General features: G+C 46.8%; 1 protein-coding gene across 24 annotated transcripts in view; it reads right to left on the reverse strand.

The window, feature by feature from the left end:
- ryr1b (ryanodine receptor 1b (skeletal)) overlaps positions 1 to 13,207 on the reverse strand; it is a 113,817-nt gene that overhangs the window by 12,994 nt on the left and 87,616 nt on the right. For 12 of the 24 annotated variants that reach the window (XM_069186441.1, XM_069186440.1, XM_069186439.1 and 9 more), the window contains 5 exons: positions 12,531 to 12,635; positions 5,510 to 5,591; positions 3,715 to 5,045; positions 2,282 to 2,358; positions 534 to 708 (listed from right to left, as the gene is read on the reverse strand). In XM_069186441.1, the coding sequence (XP_069042542.1) occupies positions 534 to 708; positions 2,282 to 2,358; positions 3,715 to 5,045; positions 5,510 to 5,591; positions 12,531 to 12,635 (1,770 nt within the window). Of the gene's footprint in view, positions 1 to 533; positions 709 to 2,281; positions 2,359 to 3,714; positions 5,046 to 5,509; positions 5,592 to 6,612; positions 6,643 to 9,406; positions 9,437 to 12,530; positions 12,636 to 13,207 lie in introns of all 24 variants that reach the window. The other 12 variants (XM_069186426.1, XM_069186430.1, XM_069186428.1 and 9 more) reach the window with 2 other exon arrangements.

A 13,207-nucleotide genomic window follows, 5' to 3' on the forward strand; every position in this document is an offset into this window, starting at 1 on the left:
CAATGTTTTTACAGTATAATGCTGAAATGTTAATGGGAAATTAAACACGATCAGATTCAGTGTCTTTAAAGTATCTACAGGCCTAATGAAGATGAATATTAATGTGAAGCTACAGAGGATCAGACTGAGTGTCTTTACAGGTTCTACAGATCTGGTGAAGGTGTGTTAATGTGAAGCTACAGAGGATCAGACTGAGTGTCTTTACAGGTTCTACAGATCTGGTGAAGGTGTGTTAATGTGAAGCTACAGAGGATCAGACTGAGTGTCTTTACAGGTTCTACAGATCTGGTGAAGGTGTGTTAATGTGAAGATACAGAGGATCAGACTGAGTGTCTTTACAGGTTCTACAGATCTGTTGAAGGTGTGTTAATGTGAAGCTACAGAGGATCAGACTGAGTGTCTTTACAGGTTCTATGGATCTGTAAAGACACTTTACAGGGTCCCAGGTGAAGGAGTGTTAATGTGAAGATACAGCTGATCTAGCGGTGGTCATGACAGGGCTGTTGTTGTGATGAAGTGTCTCAGCTCCTCACCAGGAATTTAATCCTTTGGATCTCCAGCTCGTTCCAGAACTCAAACCCGTCCTGGGAGCCCGTCTGTTTCTGCTCTCTCTTCATCTTCTTCTTCTTCTTCTTCTTTTTCTGGGGTTCTTCCTCCTCTGGGGCAGCCTCCTCTTCCTCCTTCTCAGCTTTCTCTCCATTCTCAGCACTGTGAGAGGGGGCGCATCAGGGGGAGCAGGGGAGGTGGGCAGTGGGGAATGAGAGTGAGAGAGGGAAACAGGAGGATAATAATAATAATAATAAACTTTATTTTATATAGCGCCTTTAAAGGTGGCTTCTCAAAGCGCTTTACAGGATGACAATAACAATAAATAAGAAGACTACAACAATAAATAAGAAAATTTCACAAGACAGGACACAATTATAATTACAACAATACAACAATAACAATAGAGGAGACCGTGGAAGATGGTATTAAGAAGAGCAGAGGGGTGAAGAATGGAAGCAGTTAAGTAAAGGCTTTTCTGAAAAGGAGGGTTTTGAGTCTGGATTTGAAGGAGTTTAGAGAAGGTGACTCTCTAATATCCTTGGGCAAGGAGTTCCAGAGCTTGGGGGCATAGCAGGAGAAGGCCCTGTCGCCCATACAATGTAGACGGGCTTGGGGGACAGTAAGGAGGGCAGAATTTGAAGAGCGGAGGTTGCGAGGTGGGGAGTAGGGCGATAAAAGTTCAGACAGGTATTGAGGTGCCAAGCCATGTAAAGCCTTGTAGGTGAGCATGAGGATTTTAAAGTCTACGCGGAATTTGACCGGAAGCCAGTGCAAGGACTCCAGGATAGGAGTAATGTGAACACTTGCACTAGATCTGGTCAGGATTCTGGCTGCTGAATTTTGGACATACTGCAGCTTGTTCAGAGTAGATTTAGATACCCCAGGGAGCAGAGCATTGCAGTAGTCAATTCGAGAGAATACAAATATGTTGATCAGCTTTTCAGCCACAGTTAATGATAGCATAGGGCGTAGTCTTGCGATATTTCTAAGGTGAAAAAAAGATGTTTTGACAGTATGCTGTACATGTGGGTCGAATGTTAAGCCAGAATCGAATATAACCCCAAGGTTTTTCAATTTTGATTGGAGCTCAAGTACAGAGCCATCTACAGACAGGGTTACAGGACTGGCTTTACGAAGTTGATGGGGGGTACCAATAAGCATGACTTCAGTCTTGTCACAGTTAAGATGAAGGAAGTTTTGAGTCATCCAAATTTTTATGTCAGAGATGCAATTAGATAGAATAGAGACAGCCACATCAGTGTCGGGTTTGGTATGGATGTATATTTGAGTATCGTCAGCGTAAAAATGAAAGCTGAGGCCATGTGATCTTAAAAGCTGACCAAGTGGGAACATGTAAATGCTGAAGAGCAAGGGGCCCAGTATTGAGCCCTGAGGGACACCAGACTTGACAAGACCAATTTCAGACCTGTACCCATTGAGAGAGACAAAGTGACAGCGATCAGTGAGGTAAGACTTAAACCATTAGAGGGCAGTGTCAGAGACTCCAAACACAGTCTCGAGACGAGAAAGCAAGATGTTATGGTCAGGATGTCAGGATGTCACATGATGAGGAATACAGAGTGAAAAAAGAGTGAGAGGGAGCTCAAGATGGAGGGATAGAAGAGATAAATTAGGAGAGTTAAGAGAAAGAGATAGAGGGGAAAGAACAGAGAAGGGGAGAACAGAGTGGAAGAGGAGAAAGAGGTAGAGCATGAGGGCCAAGGTTACTCACTCGGCCTTCTCGGGCTCCGGGGGTGGCTCCTCTATCACCTGTGGCTCCGGCTCGGGTTCTTGTTCCTCTCCAGACAGCTGGGACACAGGGGACAGACAGGAGAGATGGGTAAGACAGTGCAGAGAGAACAGAAGGGACAGAGAGAAGTGAGAGACAGAGAGGACAAGGGGACACATTTGACAGAGAGGACAGAGGGGTCAAGGTTAAAGTCTGGACGAACAGGTATGGTATTGGGCAGTGTTTATATCGTGGTGCGCCATGCAGTTTGCTGTGAACACACAAGTGTCAAGCCACAACACAGGATTTGTATAGTGTAATGCATTTATCTGCAGCATGCTCAGTGCTCTCCAAATGTATTCATAGCCCTGATGAAACATCATATAACAAAGATTTCTAGACTGGACAATGTTTCTTGCTGAAGAAATTCTGAAAATTCTCCAAAGCAGTCTTAGCTGTACTGCACTACCTACTACAAATCATACTACTGTATAATTACATTATAATATTCAATTTAAGTGAGACAAATGATCTAATCTGTAACTCATTCTGCTATATACTGTATTTTTTTTCTTCCTACTTTATCATGGTGTCTGAGTAAATCTAGAGCGCATTAGATATTAGAAACATAGTTTCTAACTTTTCTGTAAAAGCTCTTAGTATTGGGAGTTTAAGCTTCAGGCACATTATGATCATGGACTATGATGTGTTTTGGCGATTCTTTCGGTGACCTGTCAAATATCTGCATTTTTCTTTCTTGTGTCCACATGAATGCCCTTGAACTTTATTTCTATGTGCTTTGACTTATAGTGCCAGTTGGAGAGCACTGCATTGATTCAGGCATCAGAGCAGGATCTGTGAGTGATTCCAGTGCAGAAACACTACCCAGTGCAGAGCAATACTGTGTTGTGTCTGTCTGTCCAGCAATGTGTCTGTCTGTCCAGCTCTGCGCAGGAGCAGTGTGATCCCAGTGTGGAAACACTACCCAGTGCAGAGATACTGTGCTGTGTCTGTCTGTCCAGCACTGTGTCTGTCTGTCCAGCTCTGCGCAGCAGCAGTGTGATCCCAGTGTGGAAACACTACCCAGTGCAGAGTGATACTGCGCTGTGTCTGTCTGTCCAGCTCTGCGCAGGAACAGTGTGAGAGTGATACTGCACTGTGTATGTCTGTCCAGCTCTGTGTATGTCTGTCCAGCTCTGTGCAGGAGCAGTGTGATCCCAGTGTGGAAACACTATTCAGTGCAGAGTGATACTGCGCGGTGTCTGTCCAGCTCTGCACAGCAGCAGTGTGATCCCAGTGTTAACATACTGTAGTGAGCGGGACAGGTAGGGAAGGGATGATCTTAAGAGAGAAAAAACTGTGTGGGTGAAGGTGAATTGATCCAGCATCTCTCTGTTTAGCAATTTGGGTGTGCTTTTGCATTCACATTCCCCTACCATTTTCCTTTTGGCCAGCGGGGTGCCCTCGGGAGTAGGGGGCTCCACAGGGGTAGTTTCCCCGATATCGCCCAGTCCTCCAGGGGCATCAATGGATGCCATCCTGCCACCTTCCTTCCGATCCCCGAACATGTCCTGTGCTTCCTCCTCGGCTTCTTCACCCTTGCCGGTTTCCAGCAGGTCGCCAGCAGCGCCCGAGTCGAGCTCCTCATTTCCGCCAGAGTCAGCGGGCAGGTCGCCGTGGACCTCATCTTGCGTGGGGTCGGGCATGCTGGCCAGCAGCTCTGTGACGGTGATGTTCTTGGCTCCTTCAACCAGGCCGCCGCCGAACAGCGTGTGCCAGATGAGCAGGAAGAAGCCCTTGCACACGCTGTAGATGAAGTGCAGGATTCCCATCAGCAGAGTCCAGAATAAAGAGGCAAGCCCCACCACCATCTCCTTCAGCGTCATCTTCTTCAGCTTGCGGTACTGCCGACGAAGGTTGCGGAAAGTGAACATGCCCAGGAAGTGGAAGACACTATTGACGAAGTCGGCAAAGGCTGAGCTGGATTCTGGCTGGTGTCCCGACTCTCCATTCCCCTCTCCGCCCTCTCCTGCTCCTCCTCCACCTCCCACCACCTCTCCTCCAACGTCTTCCTCGTCCACTTCCTCCCTCCCCTCCTCCTCGGTCTCGGATATCTGTGAGGCGATCTGCATCTCGAAGATGGTGTCCTCGCAGAAGTTGACGAAGAGCTCCATCTTCTCCGACTCACCGCCCTCGTTGACCACGTCGAAGATGAACTGCCGCTTGGACTCCTTCACCTGTGGCATCTCCCACTGCGTGCGGTTGGCCTCGCTGATCTCAAAGTAGATGCGCTCGATCCTCTTGCTGGCGCCCATGATCTCGATGCGGCCCAGGAAGGGGCGGAAGTAGTTCAGCACGCTCTCGGCCTGCTCCAGGAAGTTCTGGAGGCGAGTGTCATGTGGGACGTGCTCAGAGAGGTTGGTCAAGAGCACGGCAATGTTGAAGCCAATGTCCTTGGCAGGCTCCTGGAAGCGGTTGGCAAACTCCTCGAAGTTAATCATCTCGTTCTCATCAGCCTCGGAGCAGGAGAGGAGGAACTGAATCTCGGAAGGAGAATACTGCTTCTGGCTGTCCATAGCCTTCTGGAAGTCCTTCTTGGAGATAAGCCCCCTGGGATCAGTAACATAGTCCCGGAAGGCATCCGAGGCCACAATATCCTTGAGCTTGAGGAACATGTCAAAGAATTTGAGAATCATCTCCACATTGCTGGAAGACTCCACTAGCATGTCCACCATCTGCCGGGCAATGGTGCCGTTTACCACATTGCCTGGAGACAAAAAAAGAGTTGGGAAAGGGAGAGCAAGAGAAGGATGGAGAAAGACAATGGAATGGGGACAAGACAACGAGGGAGTGAGTGAAGGAAGAAGGGAGAAAGAAGGTGAGATTGATACACATAAGGAGAGAAAGACAACGGTGATAAGTGAGAAGAATGGAGGGAGAAAGGACAAGGATGCAGGGAAGGAAAAATAGGATGGGAAGAGAGAAAGAAGTAAAGGGTTAATTATAAAGTTTCAAGGTACAGAGGCTAGAGACAGACAACAGAGACGGAAAGAAATTGTTTTACACTGTAGCAGAGAAAGAGGCAGAGTAATAACGGGCATAAAGACAGAGAAAAAGAAAATGAAACAGCACATAGATAGCCGACAGACAAAAAGTGGAAATGCCTCAGTACCCTGCAGAACTAAGCAACTGAGAGTCAGCAGACACTCACACAAAGACAGCAAGTCTTACCCTCCAGTAGAGACAGCAGCATGACCACCATGTCCTTCTGCAGGTCCAGCAATTCCTTCAACAGCCCAATCTGACTGGAGTCCTAAGACACAATACACACAACACACAGCGCACAGCACACTGTGACAGTGGTTCTATGTCCGCCCTGCCCGAGCCCCTAAACTACAGCTCCATGCAGGAGCCCAGAGCTCCTGGCTTTACAGTATCTAAAAATACTGGCTAACAAAGCTGATCTTGTCCAATCAAGACAACAGCTGGGTAGAAGAGGTGTCCAAGGCTTTTCCTGGAGGACCTGAAAACGTCACTCTATGTGACTGGGGGAGACAAAATACACAGCAACACCTTCCAATGATGCTCTCTGCTGCTGAACAAACAGACTTAGTAGTAATATACTGAAGAGGAAGGCCGCCTCAGGGGATATTCTCACTCAATTTTGCTCTCACTTTTTGTCTTCATAACCTCCTCTCTGGAAAATCAGGCGCTTTCATGATCAGAGTAGTTATCTTCCCAACAATCTTGAACAAGGAGCTGTAAAGGAGCCACAGCCCAGCATTGTAATCTTTGTTCCATTTTTATAGACATGGTCCTTGTGCAGTTGAGAGCATGTGTGAGGAACAATCCTGTAAACTGCCATGGAAGAGCCTGGCTTTTCAGGCAGCAGGTGACATTCCTACTTCAGACAGCAGGCCCTCAGCCTTCCAGGGTGGAGATGGGAGATGGAACTGAAGTGACACCTTCAGCAATACGTTTTTCAAAACTACAAGAGGACATGGCCCAGACTGGACCAGTGATATCTGGTATAGGGTTGCAGTATATATTGGACTGGACTACAGGGCTCAGTCTGCGCCTTAAGAGGAAGCTTTAATTGGTTGAGCCACTGTAGTGCTTCCTTGCCTATTAATACCCAGACTGATTCATTAGCTTTCCTTCCAAGAGCAGGATTACCTAAGAGGATGCCCTTCTTTATATTCTGGCAGAACCTGGAATGGCTCAGACTGCTGCAGTAGGAGATTGCCTGCTGCTGATCAGAGACCAGACTGACACTGGGCATGCTGGGCGTAACAGGGGGAGAGTCAGTGATCTCTGGGCCGCTGGGACCTTACCTCAGAGTGAGATCTACTCCAGAAATGATCCTGGTGTGCATTGTAATAACAAAATACACATTTCAATAATAATATCATCATCATAACAACAGAAGACAGGCTGACTGACAGGCAGACAGATGATTTACAGAAGGTACAGATCATGCCAATCCCTGACATGTAGCACAAAGTATTCCAATCTGATTAGCACACTTTCGCAACATGACTGGCAAAGTAGACAGGGATCACAAATCAGCAACAAATGAACATACACACACGCAGGTCTATAAGCATACAGGGACACACTCATTGATCTCTGTGCCACAAGCACACTTTTCCTGCAGAAAACAGTATACAGTACATGTTGCTCTGAAGGACTTACAGTACATCCTCCTATGGCTGCCAAACTGGCAACACTCGTGACATGCAAGAGCCCCAACATTCATACGTGAAGCTGGTAAATTCACAGCTCTGCAAACAAGGCTTAGCAAAAATATAAACTGTACAGATACAGTGCCCTGCCGAAATAAAATCACCATCTACAAAACTGGCCGAAATATCCAGTTTTGCAATGTCACTACCATACATGGGATATACAGCAAAAATCAGCCACTGACATGAGCATCTGCGTCAGGCTCTATAAAAACACAACATGGCAAGTTATTTCAGTTACTGCTGTGTTAGTGTACGCTCTGTTTTATAATTAGTGTTGTCAGATGGACATTATACCACTAGGTCAATGGTTCTCAGCTCAACAAAGCACATCTCTAAAATTTGGGATCTTCAGTGCCAATTCTCCAGATTATGGCACTTTTCACTTTGCAAATTACCTGATGTTTAGAGACAATATAAAATTGAGTTAGCCTGAGTTCCTTTCTCTGCTAGAGCTCATTAGTTTTTGTGAGAGCTGGCAGCAGTGCACACAGTGGCCCTGTGCTACTGAACCAAAAGTTCCCAACAGTTCCCAGCCTGCCAGACAGACAGGACGGGACAGAGTGAGGCCTGACTGTCGCAACAGGGACTGCTTCACCCTCTCCAGAAGCTTCCTACAGTACACTCCAACATGAACATGTCTCCCAACCCTTGCATTAAACCTGACAAAGCCACCCTTCACCACAACACATCTCTTGATCCTAAATAAAAAAGCACTGCTACCTCTAACCAGAAGGTTCTGTACAATGCTGAACCTTTAATTATTACCCATCACTGAACTGCACTGTACTGCAGTGCTTCACACTGCTTTGAACTGTACTACACTGTACTGAACAACCCCACACCAGGCTGGACTAGAATTTTACTAAACTGTATAGTGCTACATGATGGATTGTACTGTATGACACTGTACTACACTGCAATAATCTTTACTGCACTTTGCTGTAGTGCACTATATTGATCTATAATATGCTGGACTGTATTCTTCTTACCTGCAGTGTGCTAATATTAAGCATACTATATTAAGCAGTAGTCTATCATAATGCACTGTAGCATTTCTCTCCTGTACTGTATCGCACTATACTGATAATCAATGTACTGTACCATTTAATGCAGGATATTTCACCAATCTGTCCCGCAATAAGCTGTTTTGTAACCTATGTACAATATGTTAAAGAGAGTACAACTTATTTCAGCTGTATTAAAGTGACACTTGGGTCACAGCGTTTCAAAAGCACAGTCAGCCCCACTCTGTTGCTTAAATCTAGAAAACGATCTTTAAAAGAAAGCGTCCCACACAAGAGCAGAGCAGGTGCTCTGATTTGTTTTCAGTCCTTATGGCCTCCCGCACAATGTCAAACAAGGACAATGAAGAAAGAAGAGAAACAGAAGCAAGAAAGGTATGTTCACTTTGATAAAAAAGGGCTGTCTGGAGATCACTGCCTGTGCCCCCCTTCACCTCTGTCTGTCTCACCCTATCAGTCTATGTCTGCCTCACGTTGTCCCAGTCCATTTTTCAGTCTCACCCTGTTTCTGTCTCCCACTCTCTTTCTCTCTTACATTGTGTGAGTCTCTATTTCTCAGTCTCACAGTGACTCTGTCTCACCTGAGAGTGATGCTGTCTAACCCTGTCTGACTCTCACTGTCTCACCTTGTCTCTATATCTCAGTCTCGCAGTGACTCTGTCTCACCTGAGAGTGACTCTCTAACCCTGTCTGACTCTCACTGTCTCACCTTGTCTCTATATCTCAGTCTCACAGTGACTCTGTCTCACCTGAGAGTGACTCTCTAACCCTGTCTGACTCTCACTGTCTCACAGTCACTCTATATCTCAGTCTCACAATGACTCTGTCTCACCTGAGAGTGACTCTCTAACCCTGTCTGACTCTCACTGTCTCACAGTGTCTCTATATCTCAGTCTCACAGTGACTCTGTCTCACCTGGGAGTGACTCTCTAACCCTGTCTGACTCTCACTGTCTCACAGTCACTCTATATCTCAGTCTCACAATGACTCTGTCTCACCTGAGAGTGACTCTCTAACCCTGTCTGACTCTCACTGTCTCACAGTGACTCTGTTTCACCTGAGAGTGACTCTCTAACCCTGTCTGGCTCTCACTGTCTCACCTTGTCTCTATATCTCCGTCTCACAGTGACTCTGTCTCACTCTTTCTCACCTTGTCTCTGTCTTTCTCACAGTCTCACACTCTCTACCTGTGGGGCAGGGCAGGGAGCTGCAGCGGACAGTGCTTGCCTGGCGGGGCGGACTGAGCAGCTGTGAAAGAGACCAGCAGTAGGACCAGAAAAGCAGGGACAGTAAAAAAGCAGCTTTGCGGGCTGTGGGCTGTGCATGAGATGGCAGCTGTGACAAACACAGATTCTTACTCCGTTTCGAAGTCCAGGGGCAGGGTGCATCTGTCACGCATCAGAATAAAAATGTTATACACCAACATTTTTAATACCATTTTTGTATTTGTTTTATCTTTATTTGTTAGTCTCTCCTTTTTAATCTGATAATACTTGAGTCTTTACTTTCCATTGTCTGTGCTGCTGTACATGTGGAGAAGTATCCTGTGACTGACACCCTCTTGCTACAGTCCAGACTGTGTTATGGACACACACACACACACGCAGCAGGCAGGGTATCTCAGGCTTAGCTCTAGGACATTACAGATCATAGCTCCCTTTCTGCCTTGATCTCTCTCAGGACATCACAGTGTGATGTGAGGGAGGGGTGTGTGTGCGTGTCGGTGTGCTTCTGCAGCAACTGCTACTGTCGTGCTGAAGTGTCAGTGTGTTCATGCACAGCAGCTCTCAGCCAATGGAAACTAGGAGATTTGGGGACCAGAGGTACTGTCCTGCTGAGGAGGGTTTGAAATGCTCTGAGCCCCAATACAGAGGGAGTTTACAGAGTCCACGGATCTTACTGCTGCGGAGATCATGGGTGTAGTGCGCTTCCAAGATGTAGCCATAAGAACCCTGCAATATACAGTATGCTGCCCAGCGTGCTCAGCAACATCATGTTTCTGACGGCTTTATTCATTTGGTTGACACTTAAACTTTCTTTTTTAAGCCTTTGCAACAAGGAACTGCCTCTTATTTTTCCTATTTTTCTTATTCTCCACACCCACCCAAATTCTAATCACCAGTTGTTCCTGCATGTGTCAGATCACAGCAGAGAGAATAAGGAAGAGCCAACGGTGGCACTGCAAACCCGCAGGCTACCGGCCAGCTGCAGGGGCTGCCATTTCTCCCAGAGCTGAGAGGGAGCCTGGACAGCTAATCGCACTATAGTCCCGGTCCTGGCGGCAGTCTGCCAACACTGCTGACTAGCACACAGGGGGACTCCATCACACTGGGCTAGCGAAGTGACCCAGGCTCGAACCCGTGGCATCGGTGTCCCAAGCAATCGGTTCATCGCTGCTGGATCCCGTTGGCACACTGTCACATGCAGGCAGGATAGAAACCTCCTCCCCGACAGCTGCCTCGTTTTCCCTGACTGCTCCAACAGCAGAGCTAAGGCCATTAGATCCCACTGGCAGGGCCGCAAGATCAGAAGTGCCCAGATGTCCTGCCCCACTGAAGCCCACTCTCTGTGGGGAGTCCAGGCCAAAGTGGGAATTCTGACTAAAACCTGAGTGGAACCAGCGACAACTGGACTACAGCTTCCACTCTTTGCTGTGAACAGGTGACGTCCAAGGCCGAGCCAGTCAGCAGACCCCAGTGCCGTGTGTCTTTTGCAGGTAGACCTTGGTGGAGGCTGATGGGAAATGTAACAAGAAGCATGGAGTGTGCTGCCTTCAGCACCGGTCCTGGAGGACCCCTCTCTCAGTGTTCCCTCCAGCTGGGCTCTCCCTGCACCCCCAGACCTTTCTGACCTGCTCCTGTGCTCAGCCTTAGCTTTCAGAAACTCTGTTACTAACGCTTTGTCAGAAGGAAATAGAGTAAAAGATTGGTATTCATGAGGGTTAGGTTCCCTGAGTTGTACGTAAATGGTGAATTTGCAAACACAAAACCTAATACCTTACAGGAAAAATAGGGTATGGTTCTGCACCTCACCAAAACATACATTTCCATATAATAATTTTTTAGAAGTGTTAACTATTTCAGAAATACCATTAGTAAGTACTGGTATAGGTAGAAAGTATTTTAAATGAAAATGAGCACTGGAAGCTGAATGAGGGGAGATGGGGACTCTGATGCTGTCCAGGGTTGATAATCAGTACTGTAACCATCCAACCTCTTGTGAGCCTTAATAATCCACTAGAGACCACTAGAGACAAAGTGATAAGAGCTCAGCTGGAGTGAAAAACAGGCGCCACAGAGTCCTGCAGGACCAGAGGACCAGATCTGACTAATAGGGCTCCAGAGGACAGTGAGCCCAAGGAAAGTTTGTGATGTGATGTTGAAAGCGTTTTCCAGCATTGATAACTTGATTCCTAGATGTTTTTTTTTAATGTTTGGCCTTCAAAAGACAAAGCAAAAAGCTACATACTATCAAGTGTGACTGGGTCATCAAAGTATTGCAATGGAAATTGGACTCCAGGATCTCCTCCTGTATTCATCTCTGCATTCTCCCAAACCCCCTCCAGCATCCTCGACCAGCCTGATTTTACAGCAGGAAAACAGGAGAGATGCTCCAATTGTTTGGAGAGAAATACAAAAATGCTTGTTCCAAAAAAACACAACCCGATGTGTAACTTCTGAATTGAAAAGCAACGTTAGACTTATATAGACAAACACCCACAAGTCAGATCATGAAATTAACCAGAATTAGATCTGAGAAGACAGGTGGAAATCAGACCACAATCAGACAGGAACCACACACCAGCGGCTGCAGATTAAGGGGGGAGGGACGCTCAAGTTAAAGGTGAGAATTCCACAGAGAGCCAGGAGCACTCACTTACTTCACCCTTCGCCAGTCATAAGGACAAGATTCACAAAATCATTACTTTGGTGCTGTCCCTGCAACAGCTGTTTCCCACTGCCTCCTGAAGGCCTGACTGCCTGCAAGTCTCTAAAATCGGTTTCCTCCGCTGCATCCTGACTGAGGTTTCACAAGGAGCAGATGAGCACACTGCAGGGGTGGAGTACCAGGAGTACCAGTGTGTTTACAGTGCACTTAAAGGGCTCCCTGCTTTTTGAATATAAACTGCAGCAGTAAAGGACCCTTTGCTGGCTTCCTGAAGAAACAACAATGACGTTAGTCTGTGCTGCAGAAGTCTTACACGATGTTGATTTGAGAAATACCAATACATTTCTGAATGTGGGGCATGAATATTTTGTGTCTTTTTTAAAAAGGGAAGTCTGAGTGCATTACGCTCTCTGCTCTCTCTTGCTTTCTGCCTCACACAAATGGCGGGACTTGCACTGCCCACACTGCACATCAGTCTGGAGACCAGTGCCTGATTTGGGACAATGGCTTTGGCGTTTCAGGGCAGCCCTAATTCTCCACTGGTCTAAGAGAGCAGCAGGTGTGCGGTGGGAGCTGTGAGGGGAAGGGTCGTACCTGCGCCAGCTTCATCATCATGTGGGCGAAGACGTGCAGGAAACCCACCACTGCGTCCCACAGCCTGCTGTGAGCCAGGGACTGCTGGTTACCCGTGCAAGGGCCCTGAGAGACAGGCAGGCAGAGGGCAGACAATGAACACTGCTGTCCTACTTAATCATTAATAATGTGCAGCTGCATCCAGAGATACTTTCTGTATACTTCCGAATGCTCCACATTTAAAAGCATTCTGCATATTAACCTGTATGTACTCTGTCAGACTGTATTTGTCAGACTGTATTTGTCTGTATGCACTCTGTCAGACTGAATTTGTCTGTTTGCATTCTGTCAGGCTGTATTTATCTGTATGCACTCTGCTGGACTGTATTTACCTGTATGCACTTTGCTGGACTGTATTTACCTGTATGTACTCTGTCAGACTGTATTTGTCAGACTGTATTTGTCTGTATGCACTCTGTCAGACCGAATTTGTCTGTTTGCACTCTGTCAGGCTGTATTTATCTGTATGCACTCTGCTGGACTGTATTTACCTGTATGCACTCTGCTGGACTGTATTTACCTGTATGTACTCTGTCAGACTGTATTTGTCAGACTGTATTTGTCTGTATGCACTGTCAAACCGAATTTGTCTGTTTGCACTCTGTAAGGCTGTATTTACCTGTATGCACTCTGCTGGA

The sequence above is a fragment of the Lepisosteus oculatus genome, chromosome 3 (genome assembly GCF_040954835.1).
Source record: "Lepisosteus oculatus isolate fLepOcu1 chromosome 3, fLepOcu1.hap2, whole genome shotgun sequence".
Classification (NCBI taxonomy): domain Eukaryota; kingdom Metazoa; phylum Chordata; class Actinopteri; order Semionotiformes; family Lepisosteidae; genus Lepisosteus; species Lepisosteus oculatus.